This window comes from Megalobrama amblycephala, linkage group LG17, assembly GCF_018812025.1.
Source record: "Megalobrama amblycephala isolate DHTTF-2021 linkage group LG17, ASM1881202v1, whole genome shotgun sequence".
Classification (NCBI taxonomy): domain Eukaryota; kingdom Metazoa; phylum Chordata; class Actinopteri; order Cypriniformes; family Xenocyprididae; genus Megalobrama; species Megalobrama amblycephala.
Window position 1 is genome coordinate 4,754,023 of NC_063060.1, and position 26,785 is coordinate 4,780,807.

The following is a 26,785-nucleotide window of genomic DNA, read 5'->3' on the forward strand; positions in this document are numbered from 1 at the left end:
TTATTATTATAATGATAATTAATAACAATAAATAGCAAAATTCTGTTTAAAATAGATTAGATATAGTGTATCATGTCAACTACTCAAATGTAAACACTTTTATCAGTATTAATACTATAGTTATACCTGTATAATAAACATATGAATGTATTTTATCTTGACACTCACTCATAAGCTCAACATGACAGTAACGCACCAAGACATTCTCAACATACCGACAATAACACAATGCAAGGATGCAGGACGGTGGCTTATTTACAGTGTGACTCACTCGGGACAATGTTGGCACTCGTTTCCTCAGGACAATGTGTCAGAATGTTTATATGGTCCAGAGATGCTCAGGGCAAAGACACAAGAAGAACTGAGAGAAACTGAGAGACGGCCCATGACAGTCAATGACAGCGAGTCTGTCTGGAAGTATGACACCTGCATGCTGCCATCTTTTGGGAAACTCTTTCAGAAGCCCATTCGGGGAAAAAAAGAAAAAGATTTGGTAAATCATAATTACGACATAACATAGCATAATTATGACATGGATATGTTATATCTATAGCATAAAAAGGCACAATGAGATACAAAGTCATAATTATGACATAAATTGTCAACTGTGATGTAATTGATAAGAAATTGACTTCATAATTATGACATTTTTTATAAGTATATCGATTTTGACAATTACAACTTTTTGGTCAATTTTGACTTTTCATAATCATGACTGTTATATTTAAGTCAAAACTATGAGATACTAAGTCATAATTATGCAAAGTCACTGACAAAAAATTTACTTCATAATTATGACCATCTCATAATTTAAACTTTTCAGTATGTTAATTTTGATTACATTTACAACTTTTTGTCAATTTCGACTTCTCATAATTACGAATTAGTACCTCATAATTTTGCGTTTTTGTCAAAATTGTCAATTATCGATGTAGTATCTCATAATTTCAACTTGTGCCATAATTATTACTGTCTCAGTTTTGTTTTTTGTCATAATTACAGCTTTTTATCTCATTTTTGAATTCTTGTCATAATTTTGACATCTCATAATTAAGAAAAAAAAATGGTTTGGTAGATCATATATGACAAAATGTCAAAACTATGAGATACTAAGTCATAATTATGCAAAGTCAATGACAAAAAATTTACTTCATAATTATGACCATCTCATAATTTAAACTTTTCAGTATGTTAATTTTGATTACATTTACAACTTTTTGTCAATTTCGACTTCTCATAATTACGAATTTGTCATGATCACCAGTGAGAGTGCCCTTTCAGCCACTAGAGGGCACTCCATCCCGGACTCTCATTTCCACCTGTTACATGGACTACATATCCCATACACACTCACCGGACTCATTATCATTGTCATTGCACCCAGCTGTATTATATCACATCATTAGTGTCTGTCTATTTATACTGAGTTGTTTCTGCCTTTGGTTGTGGTTTGTTGTTTTCATGTTACGTGTACTTCTGATTCCCTGGTTTTCTTTGTGTTATTTTTTGTTCCTGTTTGTTTGGACTGTCTACATGGATTTTGACCCTTGCCTGGTTTTGGATTACGTTTCTGGATTTCCCCAATAAATGCTTATGCTGCGATTGGATCTACCATCTTTGTCTTCGTGTGTACCGTGACAGAATTAGTACCTCATAATTTTGCATTTTTGTCATAATTGTCAATTATCGATGTAGTATCTCATAATTTCAACTTGTGCCATAATTATTACTGTCTCAGTTTTGTTTTTTGTCATAATTACAGCTTTTTATCTCATTTTTGAATTCTTGTCATAATTTCGACATCTCATAATTAAGAAAAAAAAAATGGTTTGGTAGATCATATATGACAAAATGTCAAAACTATGAGATACTAAGTCATAATTATGCAAAGTCACTGACAAAGAATTTACTTCATAATTATGACCATCTCATAATTTAAACTTTTCAGTATGTTAATTTTGATTATATTTACAACTTTTTTGTCAATTTCGACTTCTCATAATTACAAATTAGTACCTCATAATTTTGCATTTTTGTCATAATTGTCAATTATCGATTTAGCATGTCATAATTTCAACTTGTGCCATAATTATTACTGTCTCAGTTTTGTTTTTTGTCATAATTACAGCTTTTTATCTCATTTTTGATTTCTTGTCATAATTTCGACATCTCATAATTAAGAAAAAAAAAATGGTTTGGTAGATCATATATGACAAAATGTCAAAACTATGAGATACTAAGTCATAATTATGCAAAGTCACTGACAAAAATTTACTTCATAATTATGACCATCTCATAATTTAAACTTTTCAGTATGTTAATTTTGATTACATTTACAACTTTTTGTCAATTTCGACTTCTCATAATTACGAATTAGTACCTCATAATTTTGTGTTTTTGTCATAATTGTCAATTATCGATGTAGTATCTCATAATTTCAACTTGTGCCATAATTATTACTGTCTCAGTTTTGTTTTTTTGTCATAATTACAGCTTTTTATCTCATTTTTGAATTCTTGTCATAATTTTGACATCTCATAATTAAGAAAAAAAAAATGGTTTGGTAGATCATATATGACAAAATGTCAAAACTATGAGATACTAAGTCATAATTATGCAAAGTCAATGACAAAAAATTTACTTCATAATTATGACCATCTCATAATTTAAACTTTTCAGTATGTTAATTTTGATTTCATTTACAACTTTTTGTCAATTTCGACTTCTCATAATTATGAATTAGTACCTCATAATTTTGCATTTTTGTCATAATTGTCAATTATCGATTTAGTATCTCATAATTTCAACTTGTGCCATAATTATTACTGTCTCAGTTTTGTTTTTTGTCATAATTACAGCTTTTTCTCATTTTTGAATTCTTGTCATAATTTCGACATCTCATAATTAAGAAAAAAAAAATGGTTTTGCAGATCATATATGACAAAATGTCAAAACTATGAGATACTAAGTCATAATTATGCAAAGTCACTGACAAAGAATTTACTTCATAATTATGATTCAATCTCATTACATTTTTGTCAGTTTTGACTTGTCAGTTATGACTCAATTTTGATTGTCAATTGATTTTTTATCAATTATGATTTAATATCTCATAATTTTAACATTACTATAGGGTCAATTTTGACCAATTATTTCAACTTTTGCCATGTCAAATATTACGCAAGTTTTGATTTTTGCCATAATTATGACATTTAATCACAGTTTCAACTTCTTGTCATAATTTGACTTCTCATAATGACTTAGCCTTTATAATTTTGAATATTTATGACAATTATAACTTACCAAAGCACTATTTTTCTTTCTTATATGTGACAGAAATTGGCTTTTATTCCCCATCACTTATTACTGATACTTTGCCAGCGTTATCCAACTTGTTCTTATTTATTTTTATTTGCTTAAATACAGAAATGTATTTAAGCAAATAAAAATAAAAAGCAATAAATAAAACATGGTTGACATGCACAGACATTTGAAGGTTACCATCACCGCTTTAAGCACAGGAGATGTGTTACATCCAGATAGCAAAATTCTCTGTTTTTACTGTTATTTCCATTCCTTATGTCCTAATATTTTTATTATTCTTCTTTATGTAAAGCACTTTGAATTACCATTGTGTATGAAATGTGCTATACAAATAAAATTGCCTTGCCTTGCCTTACAGCCACAGTAACACAAGAACACATACAGTATCAAGTATAGGCTTTACACAATGGGATCTCGTGCTTACAACACACTGGCCAAGCGTCTGCATATGGCTCAGAGTTTTGAAGCAAACAACACTAATTGTTAGTCTAGAGATGCTGATTAAGGGAAAACTGAAAGACGGTGCTTTAAAAAGTCACACAGCTGTTTCTCATTTGCAGACAGTGCGATATGAGAAATATTTCAGATGGGATTTTATCTTGACAGCATATATCAACTGTGTTGAGTCAGAGTCTCACAAAACACACACACACACACACACACCCAGAAGCATTAGAATGTGTATAAGCTCGGTCACATGGAGGAGGTCTGACCTATTTTTTACAGCGTTGCATGAAGGCTTTATAAGGCGGGACCCTTTCGCTGCCTTCTGCTTCACCCTTCAGCCCAGTAATGTCACATCCAATCTGGATCAAACTGTATAGCTGTGCATTGGGATAATAATTCAACACATTTTTTTTTTTTTTTTTTAGAAAACAACTATTTTATTCCAAAGAAATGAAAAGCTGGAAAACAGCAAATAGAAAAAAAAAAAAAAAAAAAACCTCACTAAATTACAGTCATCATAAAACAATAGTTACAGTGTGGATCTCTACAGCAATAGAAACCCCGTGTAGAAGTCTAAATGAAGTAGTGTGTGTCACATGCAAGTAAACCAATCCAAACCAAACCACATCAAAATATGAAAGCTTTTTATCATAAAATTCACTATAGAGCAGGATATTGTGTTTCTTCAGAGGAAAATGAGAGATTTCATCTGCAAAAAGAATACAGTTGTGGCTTATGATTTTGGGGGCATGGTCAAAGTTCATGTAAGCTATCTCATGAAGCTTTAAATATTGCTAAGAAGTCTGAAACGACCTGACGGCACTGAACGGTATCATGATGGGTAGCGTTGTGACAGCAGCCTTACGTGAAGTGAAATGCCACAGCAAAGACCGCTTCCTGTCGTACTACAAACCCGGAGCACTGAAGCGAATAGAAGCGCAGCATTAGATGGTCTGAGGACATCACTTCCTGTTTTCATCATCCTCTGCCGCCTGGGATTCTGGGAGCTGAACAAATCTCTGTGCAGATGGCCATCCGGACAAGTGAAAGTCACATTCAGAACATTCCAGTGTCGTACCCTCACTTCCTTACCATTAAACCAAGATTCATCGCTTCTAGTTACTGACAAAAGCAAGTTAAAGAAAGTTTCCTGTTCCTGTTCCTAAAGAGAAGCACTCATTTTCAGCTATAGTCAGTCAGTCATTATTCACTCACCCTCATGTCAACATTTCAAATTTTTGTCACACTTTAAACTTCTCATAATTATGACTTTTGATAAAAAGTCAAAATTGACATGCACAGTTCAAAATAGAAGTTGCCATTTGTATTTCCTCTGCCCTAGTTTAAAGGATTAGTTTACTTCAGAATTCAAATTTCCTGATAATTTACTCACCCCCACGTCATCCAAGATGTTGATGTCTTTCTTTCTTCAATTGAAAAGAAATTAAGGAAAACAGGATGTTTGCGTGATGCAGGCGGAAATACCGAGCAAGTGTTTACAAAGCGAACGAAGACATCTATTCGACTGAAGAAAGAAAGACATTAACATCTTGGATGACATGGGGGTGAGTAAATTATCAGGAAATTTGAACTAATCCTTTAAATATGCAGAGAAACAATTGAGAGTTGTGACAAAACATTTATGAATAACAACTAAAAATGTAATATTTTCCTCACACAAAGCATTTTTATGGCTTTAAAAGACTTGAAATATTGTGCACAAGTCATATTGACTACATTTATGATGTAGAGCTTAGCCATGGTCAACATTTAATTTTGTTGCACGGAAAAGAGCAGCTTAAACAGCATTCAATACAGGTTTGGAACGACATGAGGATAAATAAATGATGACAGAATTCTCATTTTGGGTGAATTATTTAACTTCTGAAAACAAGAAAATCTACAGAGGATGAGATTTGTACTGTACATCATTTCTTTTTTTAGTATTGCAAATCTTTATAAATACTTTGGTCGGTTTACATTTTATCCTCAAATCTTAAATCTATCATTTGAAGAGTTTGGAGCAGAAAAAGAATAATATTGCAGTTCCCACAGTGATGCAAAGACACATTAGAGTCCAGTGAGAATATTCTTCACACATCAATACAGTGTCATTACAAGCGCACCGTGTTTTCATTCACACCAGGGTTGGATTCGATCACGCTCGATCAATCAAACGCGCACTCCAAACACAAATCAAACTCGCAAAGATCTGCTCGAGCCTTCAGTATGCGACTGAAAACGAAGCGCTAAAGTAGCCGTCCGAGTTAAGCCCTGAGCGTGTGTGAGCGCGTGTTAAGTGTGTGTGGCCTCAGAGCGTCTGCACCAGCACCGGGAAGAGCAGAGACAGGTGTTCGGCTCCGCGGATGGGCAGTTTGTTTGTGGTGTAGTAATGAATGACTTCGGGGATGGAGTCGAACGGAGGACTGTTCTCTCCCAGGATGAACTTCCCATCACGAGACTGCGTGAACTTCATGTGCATGAACCCGTGACAGCTCCTGCGGAGAGAGACGGAGGGGGGGGATTGAGTTTCCATATTACATTGTATGGCATCCCTGCAATGGTAGAAATGTGTCAGCTGGTAGAGATTGCGCTATACTGTTTGTACAATGCTAGCAGTAGGCAAGACTGCTGAACGGTACGTACAAGTGAAATCAGGGTTCCGACACATTTTCTATTTCAAAATTCCATACTTTTCCAGACCCAAATTTCTCTCTCTGTAGAATTTTCAGACCATATTTAACATAAATCATTGGTTTCATTGGTGATAACGTGCTTACATGATGAAAAGAAACCTAAAACACTTTATAACCTGCATATATTCACCTCTTACACATCGCTTTCATACAGTAATCGTGGTTTGATGTTTTACGATCACCAAACAGCAAAGTACGGTCTGATTTAGATGATTTGTTTGCTCCTTTATCTGTTGCTGGTTTGAGTGGCACACGCAAAGAGACTCGCTTTGCATAATTAAAATGTGCACCTTAAATGTATTCAATTGTGTTCAACAATCATTAAACTTTTGGCATGAAAACACTTTGCTTGTATGATAAATTTGTTTTTAGAAATTCTTAATTTTATATTTTAGAAAACTAAATGATTTTTCCGTACTTATCCAGATCTGGAAATTACTCAAATTCCATACTTTTCCAAACTGCATAGGAACCTTGTGAAATAGTGTTGTTGTTGTGAACTAAAACTATTGAAAATCACTTTAGTTAGATGAAATAAAGCTGAAATAAAATCCAATATAAATATTAGAAGAATATTTAAAAAAATAAATGTTGCCATGGCAAATAACTGAAATAAAAATAAGATTAAGTAGTAGTAAAATTATTTACACTAATCTGAAATAAAAAACACACACACACACACACACAAAAACATGACAAAATTAGGATGAAAATTAAAAATATAAAAATAAAAAGCTAATTAATAAATTATTATTAACACCATTGATCATGAGATTCTGCTCGACATGGGTCAGTCTATCAGGTCCTGTCTTAGATTGGTTCAGATCCCGCTTAAGCAACAGAGAATACTGTTACACTTAGTACCTACAGCTCCAAGCATTACATCATTTCTTGTGGTGTTCCTCAAGGCTCAATTTTGGGTCCTCTATTATTTAACCTATACATGCTTCCTTTAGCTGGTGTAATTAACCAGTACAATATTTCATTTCACCAGTACGCAGATGACACACAACTCTGTCTTTTACTTGCACCAGATGCCCACAATTCAATTTCCACACTATTGGTCGGTAATGATGCGTGGAGAACATCTATTGCTCCATGTATTGACTCTCTATCAATAAAAGCCAGAAATCAGGCCAAGAATCATGTTTGACAGTGACCTCAGTTTTAAAAAACATATTAGCAGTGTTACTAAAACAGCATATTATCACCTCAGAAACATGTGCACGTGATATTCTCCCCCCTTTTGACAATGAGAAACTTGTTCATGCATTTGTTACATCTAGACTTGACTACTGCAATAGTGTTTTTGCTGGGTTACCTAAGAGCTCTATTACACTTACAAAGAGTTCAGATTGCAGCTGCACGAATGCTAACTCGTTTTAAAACTAGAAATTGCATTACTCCAACACTCAGAGCCCTTCACTGGCTGCCTGTATCATTCAGAATTGAATTCAAGATCCTCTTATTAGCTTTTAAATGTCTTCATGGAACTGCCCCAATATACCTTTCTTATTTGTTGGTTGTGCCTGAGACATGGCTAAAAATTGGTGAGTCAGCCTTTAGTCATTTCAGTCCCGAGCTATAGAACTAAACTTTAACTATATTTAGTATATAAATAATAATAAAATAATACTAAAGTGAAATTAGTAAAGAAATATGGAGATATAACTACACAAAAAAAAGATAAAACTGTTCAAAGTCTACAGTTTATGAGCAATGTTGCAACTTGCTGCACTAATAAAACAGAAAAATAAAAAAAGGGAAAAATAATTACATGAGATGAAGCACTTTCATTTGTATAGAATTTCATTTACCCGATCATTCAAAAAAATGGGCCTTACAACATGAATATATCATTTTTTTTAATTTTCAGAAGAAAAAAAAAAACATATTGTGATCTATACCACTTAAATTACTTAAATTAATTCATTAAAAGAGGCATACCATGATGTAGGAGTTTGGTCATTCTATTCATGCCTATTACTTAAAAACAAAAAGCAGCCATGCTTTGGCACTACATTATTAATAGCATGCTAAACGCATTCAGACCCACACAAAACACCTCAAACCTGAATAAATTGCACATTCAACTAGAATAACTAAATGTAACTGCCCTCCAGCAGTAAAATATCAAGGTAGTTACAGAAGAACAAAGCATGATGGGGAAAAAAACAGATGGCTGCTAGGGGATTGCTATGAGGTTGCTAGGGTGTTCAGGCTGGTTGCTGGGTGGTTGCTTGCTGGCCCAAGTTCTATCAATACCAGCCTCAGATATTCTGGTTTCTAGATCTCTCTGGTCCCTCCTTCAATGTATGCCTTTGGGATTACATTGTCAATATATTATATATATATATATATATATATATATATATATACACACAGTGGGTACGGAAAGTATTCAGACCCCCTTAAATTTCACTCTTTGTTATATTGCAGCCATTTGCTAAAATCATTTAAGTTCATTTTTTCCCTCATTAATGTACACACAGCACCCCATATTGACAGAAAAACACAGAATTGTTGACATTTTTGCAGATTTATTAAAAAAAGAAAAGCTGAAATTGAACTGAAAACTGAAACTGAAAAACTGAAATATCACATGGTGCATGGTATTCAGACCCTTTGCTGTGACACTCATATATTTAACTCAGGTGCTGGCTATTTCTTCTGATCATCCTTGAGATGGTTCTACACCTTAATTTGAGTCCAGCTGTGTTTGATTATACTGATTGGACTTGATTAGGAAAGCCACACACCTGTCCATATAAGACCTTACAGCTCACAGTGCATGTCAGAGCAAATGAGAATCATGAGGTCAAAGGAACTGCCTGAAGAGCTCAGAGACAGAATTGTGGCAAGGCACAGATCTGACCAAGGTTACAAAAAAAATTCTGCTGCACTTAAGGTTCCTAAGAGCACAGTGGCCTCCATAATCCTTAAATGGAAGACATTTGGGATGACCAGAACCCTTCCTAGAGCTGGCCGTCCGGCCAAACTGAGCTATCGGGGAGAAGAGCCTTGGTGAGAGAGGTAAAGAAGAACCCAAGATCACTGTGGCTGAGCTCCAGAGATGCAGGCGGGAGATGGGAGAAAGTTGTAGAAAGTCAACCATCACTGCAGCCCTCCACCAGTCGGGGCTTTATGGCAGAGTGGCCCGACGGAAGCCTCTCCTCAGTGCAAGACACATGAAAGCCCGCATGGAGTTTGCTAAGATGGTGAGAAATAAGATTGTCTGGTCTGATGAGACCAAGATAGAACTTTTTAGGCCTTAATTCTAAGCGGTATGTGTGGAGAAAACCAGGCACTGCTCATCACCTGTTCAATACAGTCCCAACAGTGAAGCATGGTGGTGGCAGCATCATGCTGTAGGGGTGTTTTTCAGACAGGACGACTGGTTGCAATCGAGGGAAAGATGAATACGGCCAAGTACAGGGATATCCTGGATAAAAACTGGCCGAAGGTTTACCTTCCAACAAGACAATGACCCTAAGCACACAGCTAAAATAAAGAAGGAGTGGCTTCACAACACTCTGCGACTGTTCTTGAATGGCCCAGCCAGAGCCCTGACTTAAACCCAATTGAGCATCTCTGGAGAGACCTAAAAATGGCTGTCCACCAACGTTTACCATCCAACCAGACAGAACTGGAGAGGATCTGCAAGGAGGAATGGCAGAGGATCCCCAAATCCAGGTGTGAAAAACTTGTTGCATCTTTCCCAAAAAGACTCATGGCTGTATTAGATCAAAAGGGTGCTTCTACTAAATACTGAGCAAAGGGTCTGAATACTTAGGACCATGTGATATTTCAGGTTTTCTTTTTTAATAAATCTGCAAAAATGTCAACAATTCTGTGTTTTTCTGTCAATATGGGGTGCTGTGTGTACATTAATGAGGAAAAAAAAAAAGAACTTAAATGATTTTAGCAAATGGCTGCAATATAACAAAGAGTGAAAAATTTAAGGGGGTCTGAATACTTTCCGTACCCACTGTATATACTGTATTATTATACAGTATATATACTGTATAAATATTGGTGGTAATTTGTTTTGTGTATACAGAAACACTAAAGACTAAAAACGCAGAAACAGAAACATGAACCTAGTTTAGCAGGAAAAAAACTGTGCTATTTATAGAGTCAAATGACTCCAACTGTTTCATGAAACAAAAGCAAAAGTGGGACAAGTACTTCAGTTATTACACCTCTGAAAACAATCACAACAGACAAACAACACAGTACCTGACTGTTTAGTGGACATTTATAGCACACTAATAGAGAGAAACAGAAAAGCACTCATTTCACCACTCATGGCTTCTAGCAGTTAGTTTGTGTCTAAGATTGTACCTGAGAGACAGCGAATAGTCGTTTCGGATGGTCTGGCTTTTCCTCACCAGGTAACTGCACTCCTTACAGAGCGTGAGCAGAGATTCAGCTTCTGAGCGTGTCAGTGCACCATGGTACCACCTAAAACACGCACACAGATGGGTCACTACTAGGGTTTTCATGACAACAATATTTTAGCAGATGATACAAATACCTGTAAAATTTCATGATACTCTTAACTTCTGTTATTCGAAAATGCAAAGATTAAATACAATTTATTTGACCAAATTAGAATATGCATATATATATATATATATATATATATGGACAGATGGATAGATGATACATAGAATGATGGATGGATGTTACATAGAAATATGGATAGACAGATGATACATAGAAAGATGGATGGATAGATAGATTGTTGATTTTGTTTCCTCTATTAAATCCATAGAGCAGCACAGCTGTGATTTTTCTCCTGCGAATACATACACCTGTTTCTCCAGGGGCAGCGTGGGGTCCACCCTCTCACCCAGGATGCTGTGGGGGTTGCTGGGCTTGCGCAGGCTGGTTGCTCCGCTGGATGGAGGGCTGATTCTGGACGCTCCTGCCTTCCTCAGCGGCTCGTCACGGGGCAGCGTACACTGATCCCAGTCTCCCGCTTCAAACGTCACTACAAAACAACCATCATAAACACACTACAGTTCAGGTTTAGGGTCTGTACAGTAAAAATACAGTAAAACATTAATATTGTGAAATATAATTGCAATTTAAAATAAGTGTTTTCTATTTGAATATATTTTAAAATGTAATTTATTCCTGTGATGCAAAGCTGAATTTTCAGTATCATTACAGAGTTGTATTTATAAGTATTAAATGCATTAAGTTATAAAGTATATATCTTAAAATCTTGTAAACAACGCTGTAAACACTATTTTCTCTTTGTCAGTAGAGATGTTCCTGCTGTGAGAGTGATTGTAGAGCAGCAGTGGAGGAGCTGGAGGAGCAGCTGTTTTGAGAAGCTCCTGCCATGTTTGTGTGACAGAGCGTGAGCAATCCATGAGCAACCAGAAGATCAGAAGTGGTGAAATGACAGTGTGTGACATTTCAGTCACATAGGGAGAGATGATCTGAGTGTGTGTGTGTGTGTGTTGACGTGACGCAGAGCAGAGGTCACGCGGTGGCACTGATCTTTCTGCATGACTGCTCTAGTCCTCTCTTGCTGTCTCCATCATGTGCACCACACATCCCTCTCCTCAGAAGAAGATCAAAGAAATCTTTCTTCCTTACGTGCAAGATAAAAGACAGACTGTAATCTGTGCTTACTGATTAATCTATTGATGCGTCAAGCGGTAGTCAGCATTCAAAACCAATCTGCCGGTGACTTTACTGGTCAAAAATATATATTATTTCATTAAAAACATGCAGCTACTACTACAACTACTACTTAGGCCTGAAGGATTTGGGTAAAAAACTAATAATATTTTTTATTTAATCATTTAATACAAACCCGATTCCAAAAAAGTTGGGACACTGTACAAATTGTGAATCAAAACAGAATGCAATGATGTGGAAGTTTCAAATTTCAATATTTTATTCAGAATACAACATAGATGACATATCAAAAGTTTAAACTGAGAAAATGTATCATTTTAAGGGAAAAATAAGTTGATTTTAAATTTCATGGCATCAACACATCTCAAAAAAGTTGGGACAAGGCCATGTTTACCACTGTGTGCCATCCCCTCTTCTATTTATAACAGTCTGCAAATGTCTGGGGACTGAGGAGACAAGTTGCTCAAGTTTAGGAATAGGAATGTTGACCCATTCTTGTCTAATACAGGCTTCTAGTTGCTCAACTGTCTTAGGTCTTCTTTGTCGCATCTTCCTCTTTATGATGTGCCAAATGTTTTCTATGGGTGAAAGATCTGGACTGCAGGCTGGCCATTTCAGTACCCGGATCCTCCTTCTACGCAGCCATGATGTTGTAATTGATGCAGTATGTGGTCTGGCATTGTCTTGATGGAAAATGCAAGGTCTTCCCTGAAAGAGACGACGTCTGGATGGGAGCATATGTTGTTCTAGAACTTGGATATACCTTTCAGCATTGATGGTGCCTTTCCAGATGTGTAAGCTGCCCATGCCACACGCACTCATGCAACCCCATACCATCAGAGATGCAGGCTTCTGAACTGAGCGCTGATAACAACTTGGGTTGTCCTTGTCCTCTTTAGTCCGGATGACATGGCATCCCAGTTTTCCAAAAAGAACTTCAAATTTTGATTCGTCTGACCACAGAACAGTTTTTCACTTTGCCACAGTCCATTTTAAATGAGCCTTGGCCCAGAGAAAACGCCTGCGCTTCTGGATCATGTTTAGATATGGCTTCTTTTTTGACCTATAGAGTTTTAGCCGGCAACGGCGAATGGCACGGTGGATTGTGTTCACCGACAATGTTTTCTGGAAGTATTCCTGAGCCCATGTTGTGATTTCCATTACAATAGCATTCCTGTATGTGCAGCAGTGCCATCTAAGGGCCCGAAGATCACGAGGCATCCAGTATGGTTTTCCGGCCTTGACCCTTACGCACAGAGGTTGTTCCAGATTCTCTGAATCTTTGGATGATATTATGGACTGTAGATGATGATAACTTCAAACTCTTTGCAATTTTTCTCTGAGAAACTCCTTTCTGATATTGCTCCACTATTTTTCGCCGCAGCATTGGGGGAATTGGTGATTCCTCTGCCCATCTTGACTTCTGAGAGACACTGCCACTCTGAGGGGCTCTTTTTATACCCAATCATGTTGCCAATTGACCTAATAAGTTGCAAATTGGTCCTCCAGCTGTTCCTTATATGTACATTTAACTTTTCCTGGCCTCTTATTGCTACCTGTCCCAACTTTTTTGGAATGTGTAGCTCTCATGAAATCCAAAATGAGCCAATATTTGGCATGACATTTCAAAATGTCTCACTTTCAACATTTGATATGTTATCTATATTCTATTGTGAATAAAATATAAGTTTATGAGATTTGTAAATTATTGCATTGCTTTTTTATTCACAATTTGTAGAGTGTCCCAACTTTTTTGGAATTGGGTTTGTAGTTTGTGTAGTTTACATTATATCATATTTAATAATATGCATTATCATTATTCAATTATGTACACAAAACCACACAAATCAATAAAGATTTACTATCAAGTAAATCAATGCAATAATAAATATATTTATATTTATTATTATTATTAATATTACTAATGCTATTTGTTTATTTAATATTTTATTATTATTAATTATGATTATAATAATTATTTTTAAACTACACAAATCAATAAAGAAATATAATTACTATTACAAAAATACTTTCAAGCAAATAAATGCAATAATAAATTGAGTATTTATTATTATTAAAGGGTTAGTTCATGATGGTCCGATTTCAAAACACTGCTTCAGGAAGCTTCGGAGCGTTATGAATCAGCATGTCGAATCAGCGGTTTGGAGCACCAAAGTCACGTGATTGACACGCGATCCGAATCATGATTCTACACAAGAATCATAACACTCCAAAACTTCCTGAAGCAGTGTTTTGAAATCGGCCATCACTATATAAGTCGTTATTTTGTTTTTTTTGGCGTACCAAAAATATTCTCATCGCTTTATATTATTAATATTGAACCACTGTACTCACGTGAACAGATTTAAATATGTTTTTAGTACATTAATGGATCTTGAGGGAGGAAATGTCATTGCTGGCTATGGAGGCCTCACAGGAGCCATCGGATTTTAACAAAAATATCTTCATTTGTTTGTTCCGAAGATTAACGAAGGTCTTACGGGTGTAGAACAGGCATGAGGGTGAGTAATTAATGACATTATATTCATTTTTGGGTGAACCAACCCTTTAATAATAATAATAATAATAATAAGAAGAAGAAGTTTATTTAATATTTTATTATTGTTATTCTATCATGATAATAATCATTATTATTATTTAATTTTAAACTACACATATCAAAGCAATATATATTACTGTTATTAGAAAAATACTATCAGATAAATGCAATAATAAATTGAGTATTTATTATTATTATTATTATTATTATTAATAATATTTATTTAATACTTTACTATCATTATAATCATTACTATTATTATTTTTTTTAAACAAAATCAATAAAGAAATATATATTGCACAAATACTATTGCATAAATCAAGGCAATAATAGAGTATTTATTAATAATAATAATAATAATGATAATTGTTTATTTTATTATTGTTAGTCAATTATCTTTATAATCATGTCTAATATTTATTTTTAAAGTACACAAATCAAAGAAATATATTACTATTGGAAAAATATTATTATTGAGTAAGTCATCAATATTTAATAATAATAATAATAATAACAAATAATAATAATAATAACAATTTTATTTTATAGAACAACAGTAAATTTTAAATACTAATATTTATGGTCATCTCAATTTATTTGCTTTCAAATGCTAAACCACAGAGGATTTATTTAGGCAGAAAAATGTCCGAAAAGTTAGCGACTGACTGGCCAGTAACAGTCTTCATATACTCACATTTGCTACTTCGCAACTGATCATTTTGAACCCTGCTCGTAGTGCAGAAAACCACATTTTCAAAAGTATGAAAATGTACTAGGGTGGAACGGAGCCCATTTCTGCGTCTTACCAGCGAAGGCTTTCGAGATGTTCTCTTTCTTCCACTCCCAGGGCTGGTCGTACTCATCTGCGGGCCTCTCGTCATCCTGGGGCAGACGGCTCTCTCTCTCGTCCTCCGCAGGGGCCGTCCGGGACCGAACCCTCTCTTCATACGGACTGTCGTAGAGCTGCGGGCTGCTCCTCCCCCGATCTGTGCTGTGCTGGAGCTCTGAACAACACCAAACACATTCATTTGCACCAGATGACACAATATGGCGTTGTGTATTATTAAAGTGAATGAGGAATGGAGTTGGAGTTGTCAAGCTTTGAAGAACATGCAAACAGACCACATAGCGCAGAGCAGACCACAAATTAAACAGACTGGAATAACAATGGCTGAATAAAAGCTTTTTTCGCATCTCTTCTATTATGAGAGATCCAGTGAGGAAATACTGTACCACTTATGAATCGCTGGGCCTCAAACGGCTCCATGTAACTGCTGCAGGCTTCTACAGCGTTCTGCTCCCAGCCGGGCCTGGGTCGCGGGTCTGGTCGGGCGTCAAACGGGTCTGAGTAATCGGTCTCCCCGACCACAGGAGCTGAGGGAACCACCTGGGGAAAACAGTGATGTCTGAGTGACCGAGACTCAGAAATGAGGACAACTGCAGTGTTTTACACAGTATGCGATCCTGCCTCCTCCTGTGTAAATGCTCATGAAGCTATATTAATCAAACATCCACCAGGGTTATTATAGTTAGCTAAACTTAAAGGGGTCCTTGATTATGATTCACTTTTTTAACTTTAGTTAGCGTGTAATGTTGCTGTTTGATCATAAACAACATCTGCAAAGTTACGAACGCTCAAAGTTCAATGCAAAGGGAGATATTTTCTTTTACAGAAATTGCCGTTTGAGGACTACAACAAACGGCTGGTAGGGACTACAACAAGCTTCTTCACAGGTTATTGACATCACTAACCCTAAAATTTACATAAACCCCGCCCCGAAGTAACACACAACAAAGGGAATGAGGCCATGTTGGGCTGCTTTAGAGAAGAGGAAGAGTTGTTGTAGTAGAGTGTTGTTGTCATGCCGTCATTTTACGCCGGACTGCTTCACAAACAAGGGTCAATTCAACGCTGGATTTGCACAAAAGATTAACATGACGGCACATGCTAGTCGGATGCAGTTGAATCAACTCCACAGCAACTACATAAATTTATCCACTAACCATTCAGAAACGTCCAGTTTCATTCTAAAAGTTGTAACTTCTTCCTGAGTCTCTCCATCAGTGTCGACTCCGGTTTGAACAATGTAAGGCTGAACACCATTACTGACAATCCTCATTTTGGCTGCTTGAGATTCTCCAGCTTTGTTGTTGTGGAGTATTTGAAGCGTGAGCTGTTAAAGCTCCGCCCTCTACTGGAAAGGGGGACAGGGAGCAGCAGCTCATAAATGAATAAATGATAATAAATGATCTGTGGGGTATTTTGAGCTGAAACTTCACAGACACATTCTGGAGACACCAGAGACTTATATTACATCTTGTGAAAGGGGCATCATAGGTTCCCTTTAAACTTATTTTATTTCAGCTAGTTCCCAAAGCAACATTTCCCATTTTCATTTACTTTAATTTGATGTACTAAAATAATTAAAATTTAAATAAAAATAATAGAAACTATATAGATAATATATATATATATATATATATATATATATATATATATATATATATATATATATATATATATATATATTAAAAAAAAAAATAACTAAAAAAAAAAAAAAAATGACAAAAACTCATTTCAAAATGTTCAATTCAAAATATTAAAAGCTGTGATAGTATCTCAATGATATTAAAATAATACGATCATCCACAACCTTTCAAAGTATTTTAGATCATATAATTAGATCATATCAAGAAAATGTGTTTTGACCTACATCGGCCAGCCTTACTTCATACAGCAAAAGTATTCTGAATATTCTGAATAATCTCAAAACTAATGCATTCATAAAATATAATTCACAAATGCGTAAGCTAATTCACATTCATATTTGCAAACAGTAATTCCCAAACTCATTACCTAATTCATATTAACAAAATAAGATTGGCTAAAAATGGATGTTCATGATGCTCTTTTCCATTCAATGAAAGTGGATGGGGACTGGAGCTATCAAACTCCAAAAGTTGCCATAAAGGCAGTCTATTCGACTTGTTTTCTATATTCCAAGTAATCTAAAGTCATATATGTGAGGAAGAGTATGAAAATGACAAGTTATGCACTAAACATCATACTATCCCTGTTGTCTCTTAAATCTCCTTGAATGCAATAGAATCAAACATATTGTGCCACAATTAGTGATACGACAGCCAATGATGTTTGGTTTTGTTGCCGTCAAACCTCGAACAGCATCTTCAGGGAAGATGTTTGATGTGCACATGCCTGAATGTGAGTTTGAGAGCAATGCCGGAGGGAATGAGAAAATGATGAAAAATGAAAATGAAATGAAAATAAAAATTAAAGTTAAACAAATAATAATAAAAAAACCTAATAAAAATGACAGATGATGACAAATGACAAAATTAAAACAAAACCTGAAAATATACAACAACAAAAGCAATTTTAAAATGAATTTATATTAATAAACATTATGCTACTTTATACTACATTATAAAGCTACATGACATTTCTCATTAGTGAGGTAATAACAGGCGCTGTTCTAGAAGCAGATAAACTTAGTTCCGCTATTAGTAGAGACGCTGCTGCTAAACACTGTTGAGAGAAGCACAGACTCAGGTAATTCACACACGCTTAATCTCTCTCTCTCAAATAACTGCATTAGTCTGCTATCAATGGCTGAAGCCTCAGGTTACTGGCTCTAAAATGACATTTTGGAATTAGCAACAGAGGCTTGGGAGATGCATAAGAAATTATTCCTACACACAAGAGCGTTTTAAGGACAAGCTGCCATAAAGGCAGTCCATTCGACTTGTTTTCTATATTCCAAGTCATCTGAAGTCATATATGTGAGTGAGTCTGAAATTGGCAGTTATGCACTAAACATCCTATTCTCCCTGTTGTCTCTTAAATCTCATTGAATTCGATAGAAGAACACATTGTGGCCGCATTACCACCTCGGGTGTGCATTTTTTCCTAATAATTCAATGGCCCATCCTCAATTATTCCTTACCTATAATACTTTATAAATAACTAAACTAAACTTAAATAACTAAAATAAAATTGTATGACTTCCAAAGAATTGGAATACAGAGCACAAGTCAAATGGACTTGTCCTTTCTAAAGATCACATTATGCTTGCATTGTACAGAAAAGAGCATTTTGCTAAAAAAAAAAAAAAAAAAAAAAAAAAAATCACTAAAGAAAAACAAGACAAATGAAACAAAAATCATACAGATTTGGAGTGACCTTTAAAAGTGAGAAAGAAGGGTGGTGTGTGATAGTCTATATAACCCCACAAGGCATTGGGATTAAATGTATTTGGGTTAATGAAATTGATTCCCTATTCTCCGACCCTTCATCTCTGACAAAAGACAATTGTCACCCGGCCAAGCTCTGGAAACATGGGAGAATTGTGCATTTGGTTGGTTTGTTATAACATCCGCAAAACTCATTCACACGGGCACCAAACAAATCTACTCTAAAAGAATCACCACATCAGTGTAATCCTAGAAAAACAATCCCTACTGCCTGTTCTGTGATATATTGATCTATTCATGATGACAGGAGTTGAATGGAGGATCTTTATGCCAAGAGAACTGACCATATAAAACACCAATAAAACACTTTCAAATAAACAAAGAAATGTTCACTCGCCTTTATAATGATATTCAAGTACACTTTAGAAGGATTGAAGCGCTTAAAATCACAATTATCTATTAAGACCAAAGCACACTACTAAACTACAATTTTACACTTTCTGAAGAAACTGCAAGTGGTTTTTGATTAATCCCATTCATTTTCCATATATCAACCCAGAAAACCTTTTAAAACACACCATTCTTTCTGACAACAGCCCGGTAAGACCCATTTAAGCTCTCTATATGTTAAGAAAACAAGGACTTACAGGGGCCTGCGGTTCCTCAAATGTCACAATGTTCAGCGGTATTTTGCTACGCCCGAATTCCTGAGATTCCACCTTTTATCAGCCTGTGTTTGGGAGACACAATCTTCACCTCCACGCCGTTGGAAAGCACCGTGCCAAAAGCGGGAAAGACTTCCAAAGACCCTGAGCCGTTCACCAACCGGTTCTCTGAAGGCTCGTAGGGGTCCTCAAAGTCCAGCTCTTTCTGAGCCCTGTAGGCCCGTAGGATCTCGCTTTCGGTGTAGTCCGGTTTCGGTGGCTGTGGCGGGCCTTTCCTGGTGCCAAAACTCAGGTGATCTCTAAACCACTTTGCCATGGGTCTACGACCAACGCAAGAAGGAAACAGATCCAAATATATTTAAAATGAGCTTGTTATACCTCTAAAAATCCCTTTATCCTAGTTCTTCCATGGAACACCATCCATAAATCTGGAAACACCTAACCAATAAGTTACTTATTACTCACAGAGTGTCAATAAACGGCACATATGATATTGTGCAATAGCTCACCTCAGTTTCCCCAATGCATCGATTCTTTAGAACATCCAACTTCTATTTTCTTGCAATAAATTGATCTGGAAAGCAAAAGCACAGTCATGACATGTAAAAAAAAGAAGCAGCAAGAAACATAAAGAAAGGCAGATGTGGATTATGTTAAGCCTCCACCCCTAGACCTAACCCCAGTGGAAAATACATTAAAGGGATTTTTCACTCAAAAATGAAAATTCTGTCATTAATTACTCTCCCACATGCCGTTCAAAGCCCGTAAGACTTTCATTCATCTTCAGAACACAAATGAAGATATTTTGAATGAAATCTGAAAGCTCTCTGTCCCTCCATTGATAGTCTACGCACCTGACACTTTGAAGCTTCAAAAAGTTCATAAAGAGATTGTAAAACTAAAACTAACTAAATCCACATGAATTGAGCGGTTTAGTCCAAATTTTCTCAAGAGACACGATTGCTTTATATGATGAACAGATTGAATTTAGGAATTTATTCGCATATAAAAATTCATCAACAGTGTTTCCCACAGGATTTTGTGAGACTGTGGTGGGTGAACACCTCTAGGGGGGTCCAGGGGCATGCCCCCTCGGAGGAAAATTTTGTACATTTTATATTTAAATGCATAAATCTGGTGCATTCTGAGAGCAAAATTGATGACTAGATCAATGAAGAAATTTGTTCTCTTGTAAACAATTTTGTGCTCTAAAAGTAATTTATTTATTGGTGATGGTAGGGCACATTAGTCACGTACACAACATATAGTAGGCTAAATGATAGTTCATAAGTTGTCAAACATGTAGAGTACACATTTAAACCATTAAAAATATGTAGCAAAAGAGGTTACCTTTGTTGAATTAATTTATTAGTGGGAGCCTGCATCTGTATTTGTGGAACTAATGGTCACTCTTTGATTTGTTAATCCAGAGTGCAAACACACCACTTCATTATAGATAAAAATAACAAATGAATAAAAATATATAATCATAAGCTGACCAATAAATAAGTAAACTAGGTGAGTATATAATTCAGCAGCAAGAAATATTCTAGCCTAATTCTTGGGAAAAAAAAAAAAAAAAAAAAAACTTTGCACAGTAATTTTACAAATTCAAATGTTAATAAAAAGTTTAAAATTACTATTTGTATTATGAAATGAAAAAACTATTTATATTAGATTTATATGTAAATAATTATTATTTTAAATGTATTGTGCAGCTTTTTAATGGGCAACAAGATATGATAGATACGACAGAACAAAATAGGCTATTAATAATCTTTCAGTGCGCAAAACCATGATAATATGAAACGCTTCAAAACAGCAGCAAAAACCGCTAATGCGCATCCCGGGTGCAGAATGATGTGCTTGAAGCAATATCAAGTCAGAGCACGCAGTTGCGCTGCGCATTGAAAAGTTCACGGTACAAAGAGAATCCCTGTGTATATCTGCATCTAACAGTTTATTAATCATATGTTTCTTCTCACTTTTTTAAATTCCAGTTATTGTGCGTGTGACGCCAACTCATAGTCCTTGTGTTGTGCGATCTAACAGACATCCTATAGCCAATATGATGACATCGTTCAGAAACAGCAATAAACTCCAGCAGGATAAAGTCATTTTATGTAAATCCACAGCCCTTTATCTACATATCAAGTATAATGGGAATATATCATATTGGAGAGTTTTACCGTGCTGACTGTCGTTACCGAACGCGACGCGCTGTTTGAGTGCTGAATGATACACAGCTGTAGCAGGGGGGAGACGAGTTTCTGACCGTGAACTTAACGATGTACATATCCTTCTGTCCCTCACATGAAGCTATGGAATGGCTTCAGAGGACTTTGAATATAGTGCACGAAAACTTAATTGGTGCTAGTCTACTTATTTTGCTCTGACTCCCACTTTTGCCATATAAAAAAGCGCAATTTATCAGACGGTTATTTAAATATCGCGACAAACCTAATTTCCGTTTCAATTTGAGACTGTGGCGGGACAAATTAGAATGTGGCGGGCCGCCACAGTCTAGTCAATGTATGGGAAACACTGAACTAACATAAATGGAAGCTCAACCGTACTTGTTTGATGCATAAGAATGAACCTCATTGGTCCTTGAAGCTCAAACTTGCTGCGTAACACGAGAATGAACCTCACTGGTTCTTACAGATTTTTAAACATGCTGCGTAACACATGAGAATGAACCTCACTGGTTCTTGCGGAAGCTCAAACGTGCTGCGTAACACGAGAATGAACCTCATTGGTTCTTGTGGAAGCTCAAATGTGCTGCGTAACACATTAGAATGAACCTCACTGGTTCTTGCGGAAGCTCAAACGTGCTGCATAACACGAGAATGAACCTCATTGGTTCTTGAGGAAGCTCAACCGTGCTGTGTAACACGAGAATGAACCTCATTGGTTCTTACAGAAGTTTAAATGTGCTGCGTAACACGAGAATGAACTTCACTGGTTCGTGCGGAATTTCAAACGTGCTGCGTAACACGAGAATGAACCTCACTGGTTCTTGAGGAAGCTCAAACGTGCTGTATAACACGAGAATGAACCTCATTGGTTCTTACAGAAGTTTAAATGTGCTGCGTAACACGAGAATGAACCTCACTGGTTCGTGCGGAAGCTCAAACGTGCTGCGTAACACGAGAATGAACCTCACTGGTTCTTACAGAAGTTTAAACATGCTGCGTAACACGAGAATGAACCTCATTGGTTCTTGCTAAAGCTCAAACGTGCTACGTAACACATAAGAATGAACCTCACTGGTTCTTGCGGAAGCTCAAACGTGCTGCGTAACACATGAGAATGAACCTCACTGGTTCTTGCGGAAGCTCAAACGTGCTGCGTAACACGAGAATGAACCTCATTGGTTCTTGAGGAAGCTCAAACGTGCTGTATAACACTAGAATGAACCTCATTGGTTCTTACAGAAGTTTAAATGTGCTGCGTAACACGAGAATGAACCTCACCTCACTGGTTCACGAGAATGAACCTCACTGGTTCTTACAGAAGTTTAAACATGCTCAAACGAGAATGAACCTCATTGGTTCTGCTAAAGTAACGTGCTGCGTACACATCAGAGAATGGTTCTTGCAACCAAACGTCTGCGTACACGAGAATGAACCTCATTGTTCTTGCTGACAAATGTGCTGTGTAACACATTAGAATGAACCTCACTGGTTCTTGCGGAAGCCCAAACGTGCTGCATAACACGAGAATGAACCTCATTGGTTCTTACAGAAGTTTAAATGTGCTGCGTAACACGAGAATGAACCTCACTGGTTCTTGCGGAAGCTCAAACGTGCTGCGTAACACGAGAATGAACCTCACTGGTTCTTACAGAAGTTTAAACATGCTGCGTAACACGAGAATAAACCTCACTGCACTGTAAAACCGAACAGTGAAATTAATTAAATTAAATGAGTTTGTTTCACTCAAATAATAATGAAAGTTCATTGTACTTAATAGGAAAAAGTTGCATGAACTCAAAATTTCATTGTAGTAAGCTGAACTTAATATGATTGAGTTGAGCTGCAGCAGATTTCTAATTCCCAGCATGCTTTGCGTCAGACCATATAAATAACTGTTGAAATTAAGTGTTATTTTGTGTGTTTTTGCACGAGATTAACATATGGAGATATACTGTAAGTTAATGTTTATTGTTGTGTTATGTTGGGATTCAGGGGGGTTCTGTTATGTTAGTTTTGTAGGGTTACCACTGTGGTGAAGAGTAGAGCCTGTGGTTAGGTTGAGGATGAGCTGCAAAACGTTTAAGACCACATGTTGTTTGATTACATATATGCAAGTATGTAATGACAGTCTCTCTGATAGTTATAATAGCATATGTTATTTGCTATGTAACATTTAACCAAGATCTGAATGTGATGTTTATGTAAATTAACATTATGATGAGTTGGGAAAGGGATGCTGGTGACGGGATTGTTAGTGAGAGACACCTGTGCACCACACTGACCTTGATCCGCTTCCATGGCTCTCAGCCCCGCCCCATTTGTCACAAAAATTTTAAGTTCTACCAACTTTAAAAAAATGAGTTAGTTTACTTAAATGTTTTGAGGTAATAAGTTTCCTCAAATGTTTTGAGTATTCTGAACTTATTGGGTTTTACAGTGTGGTTCTTGTGGAAGCTCAAACGTGCTGTGTAACATGAGAATGAACCTCATTGGTTCTTACGGAAGTTTAAATGTGCTGCGTAACACGAGAATGAACCTCATTGGTTCTTGAGGAAGCTCAAACATGCTGCGTAACATGAGAATGAACCTCATTGGTTCTTGTGGAAGCTCAAATGTGCTGTGTAACGTGAATGAACCTCACTGGTTCTTACAGAAGTTTAAATGTGCTGCGTAACACGAGAATGAACCTCATTGGTTCTTACGGAAGTTTAAACATGCTGCGTAACACACAAGAATGAACCTCATTGGTTCTTACAGAAGTTTAAATGTACTGCGTAACATCAGAATGAACCTCATTGGTTCTTGTGGAAGCTCAAATGTTCTGCGTAACACATGAGAATTAACCTCACTGGTTCTTACAGAAGTTTAAATGTACTGCGTAACACGAGGAATGAACCTCACTGGTTCTTACGTAAGTTTAAATGTGCTGCGTAACACGAGAATGAACCTCATTGGTTCTTGAGGAAGCTCAAACGTGTTGAGTAACAAGACAATGAACCTCATTGGTTCTCGCTGAGGCTCAAACATGCTGCGTAACACGAGAATGAACCTCATTGGTTCTTGCTGAAGCTCAAACGTGCTGCATAACTCAAGAATGAACCTCATTGGTTCTTACGGAAGTTTAAATGTGCTGCGTAACTCGAGAATGAACCTCATTGGTTCTCGCACGTCAAGCGAACATGCTTGAGCTTCCGTTTATCAACTGATGTGTGAGTTGATGAATGTTTATATGTGAATAAAAGCCTATATTCAATCTGTTCATCATATAAAGCGATCTAGTCCGCTAAATTCATATGGATTCGTTTTATGATCATTTTTTATGAACTAGGCATCAAAGGTGATAGTTGTGTAGCTGTCAATGGAGGGAACAGAAATCGCTCAGATTTTATTCTTACAGGTTTGGAACAAGATGAGGGTGAGTAATTAATGAAACACTTTTCATTTTTGGGTGAACTATACCTTTAAAGGGATAAATCAAAACACAAATCATAATTTACTTAACTGCATATTGTTCCAAATCTGTATGACTTTCATTCTTCCTTGTGACACAAACGTAGTCAGTTAGCAGAATGACAAGGCAACTTTTTCATACAATGAAAGTGAACAGGTGACCATGTAGGGTCAAGTGAGATTGTAGTCAATAAAGACTTAAATTTGGGTTTGTTTTCTCACAGAAAGCTCTCATTTAACTTACAATACAACAAACGAGTCATATATGGGTTACTTTGATGATGCTTAATGTATTTTTAAACTCGAAAGTCGTCGTCCCAGTTCACCTTCATTGGATGGATAAACCGTGCAACGAAAGTGAATGGTGACTGAGGTTTTCAGTCCCTCACATTCAGCTTAACAGCTGCTTTTGTGTTCCGTGGAAGAAAGAAAACAATACGGATTTGGGACAACACATCAGCGTGAATAAATAGTTACATAATTTTAATTTTGGGTGAGCTGTTCCTTTAAAAATACACATATTATCATATTACTGTAACGTTAGATCAGGCGATAAGCGTTATACGCTTGCACTTGGGTGATAGATTTAGCATAACGGCGATGATATCTTACAAATGACAACAAATAATTCAATATTACTCAAAGAGAAAGTTTCACACTCACACAACTCAATCTTGTCAAAGAATCCTGTCCAAAAAAAAACATGCACCAACTGTACACACCCACTTTCTTACTGTTCCCATAACATAACAAGAAGATCTTGACGTATTTTGGACTGAAATAGATAAAAACTGTCATTATAGATTAAAACTAATGTTAGCATGCTGGCTAACATCTCAACTCCTCCAACCCACATTATATTCACTTTCTTTGTCGACAAATGTGATTATATACACGAATACAACTGTATATTGAACACAGAAGTGGAACACTGCATTCATTTGGAACACAAAAGTAAAAACTAAGAAATTTAACCTGCATTTTGTTAGCCGGCTTGCTTGTTGGCTAACTATGCAGCGCGCGATCCCGATGGATATTCACTGAGGAGCGTGTGCAAATTGTTTATCTAAAACGGCAGTTTTTAACTCATAATAACAGTTCCGAAACCTACAGACCTCCAAAACAATTGCAAAATACTCACCTCTTAATGATAAACGGACGGAAGGGAGTATATAAAGAAGATGTGAGGAAAATCTCAAAAAGTGACGATCGTGTGCACGTGCAGATGGATGGATGAGTTGCATCGGATTGCATTGGTGGTTGCAGCTTCAGCTGCTGAACAACACAGCTCGACTTGAAGCCCACTGGAGAGTTGCATTGTCTTTGTTCTTGCTGAGGCATTTCATTTCACATGGTGCCTCGTGCTTAGGCACGCATTTTGATAAATTCTGCATGTCTGCAAAGCAGAGTTATTATGAAAGTACATCATTTTAGGTGGAATAAAGATATTTAAGTGCAATAAAATGCATATAAACAGGTAGGGGCTTCTAGTTAACCACACAACAAGAAACAATCAGATTCAATACACGCCAACCCCTCATTAACACCTTCTCCATCAGCAAACAGAGGTCAAAT

General features: G+C 36.3%; 1 protein-coding gene across 1 annotated transcript; it reads right to left on the minus strand.

Moving 5' to 3' along the window:
- Positions 1–4,203: 4,203 nt before the first annotated feature.
- shda (Src homology 2 domain containing transforming protein D, a) lies at positions 4,204–26,750 on the minus strand. The gene is given in 9 exon segments (XM_048162614.1): positions 4,204–6,269; positions 10,812–10,931; positions 11,283–11,463; positions 15,492–15,689; positions 15,919–16,072; positions 19,545–19,619; positions 19,621–19,882; positions 20,072–20,136; positions 26,352–26,750. Coding segments are annotated over 7 exon segments (1,173 nt in total). The 5' UTR covers positions 19,879–19,882; positions 20,072–20,136; positions 26,352–26,750; the 3' UTR covers positions 4,204–6,082.
- Positions 26,751–26,785: the final 35 nt, after the last annotated feature.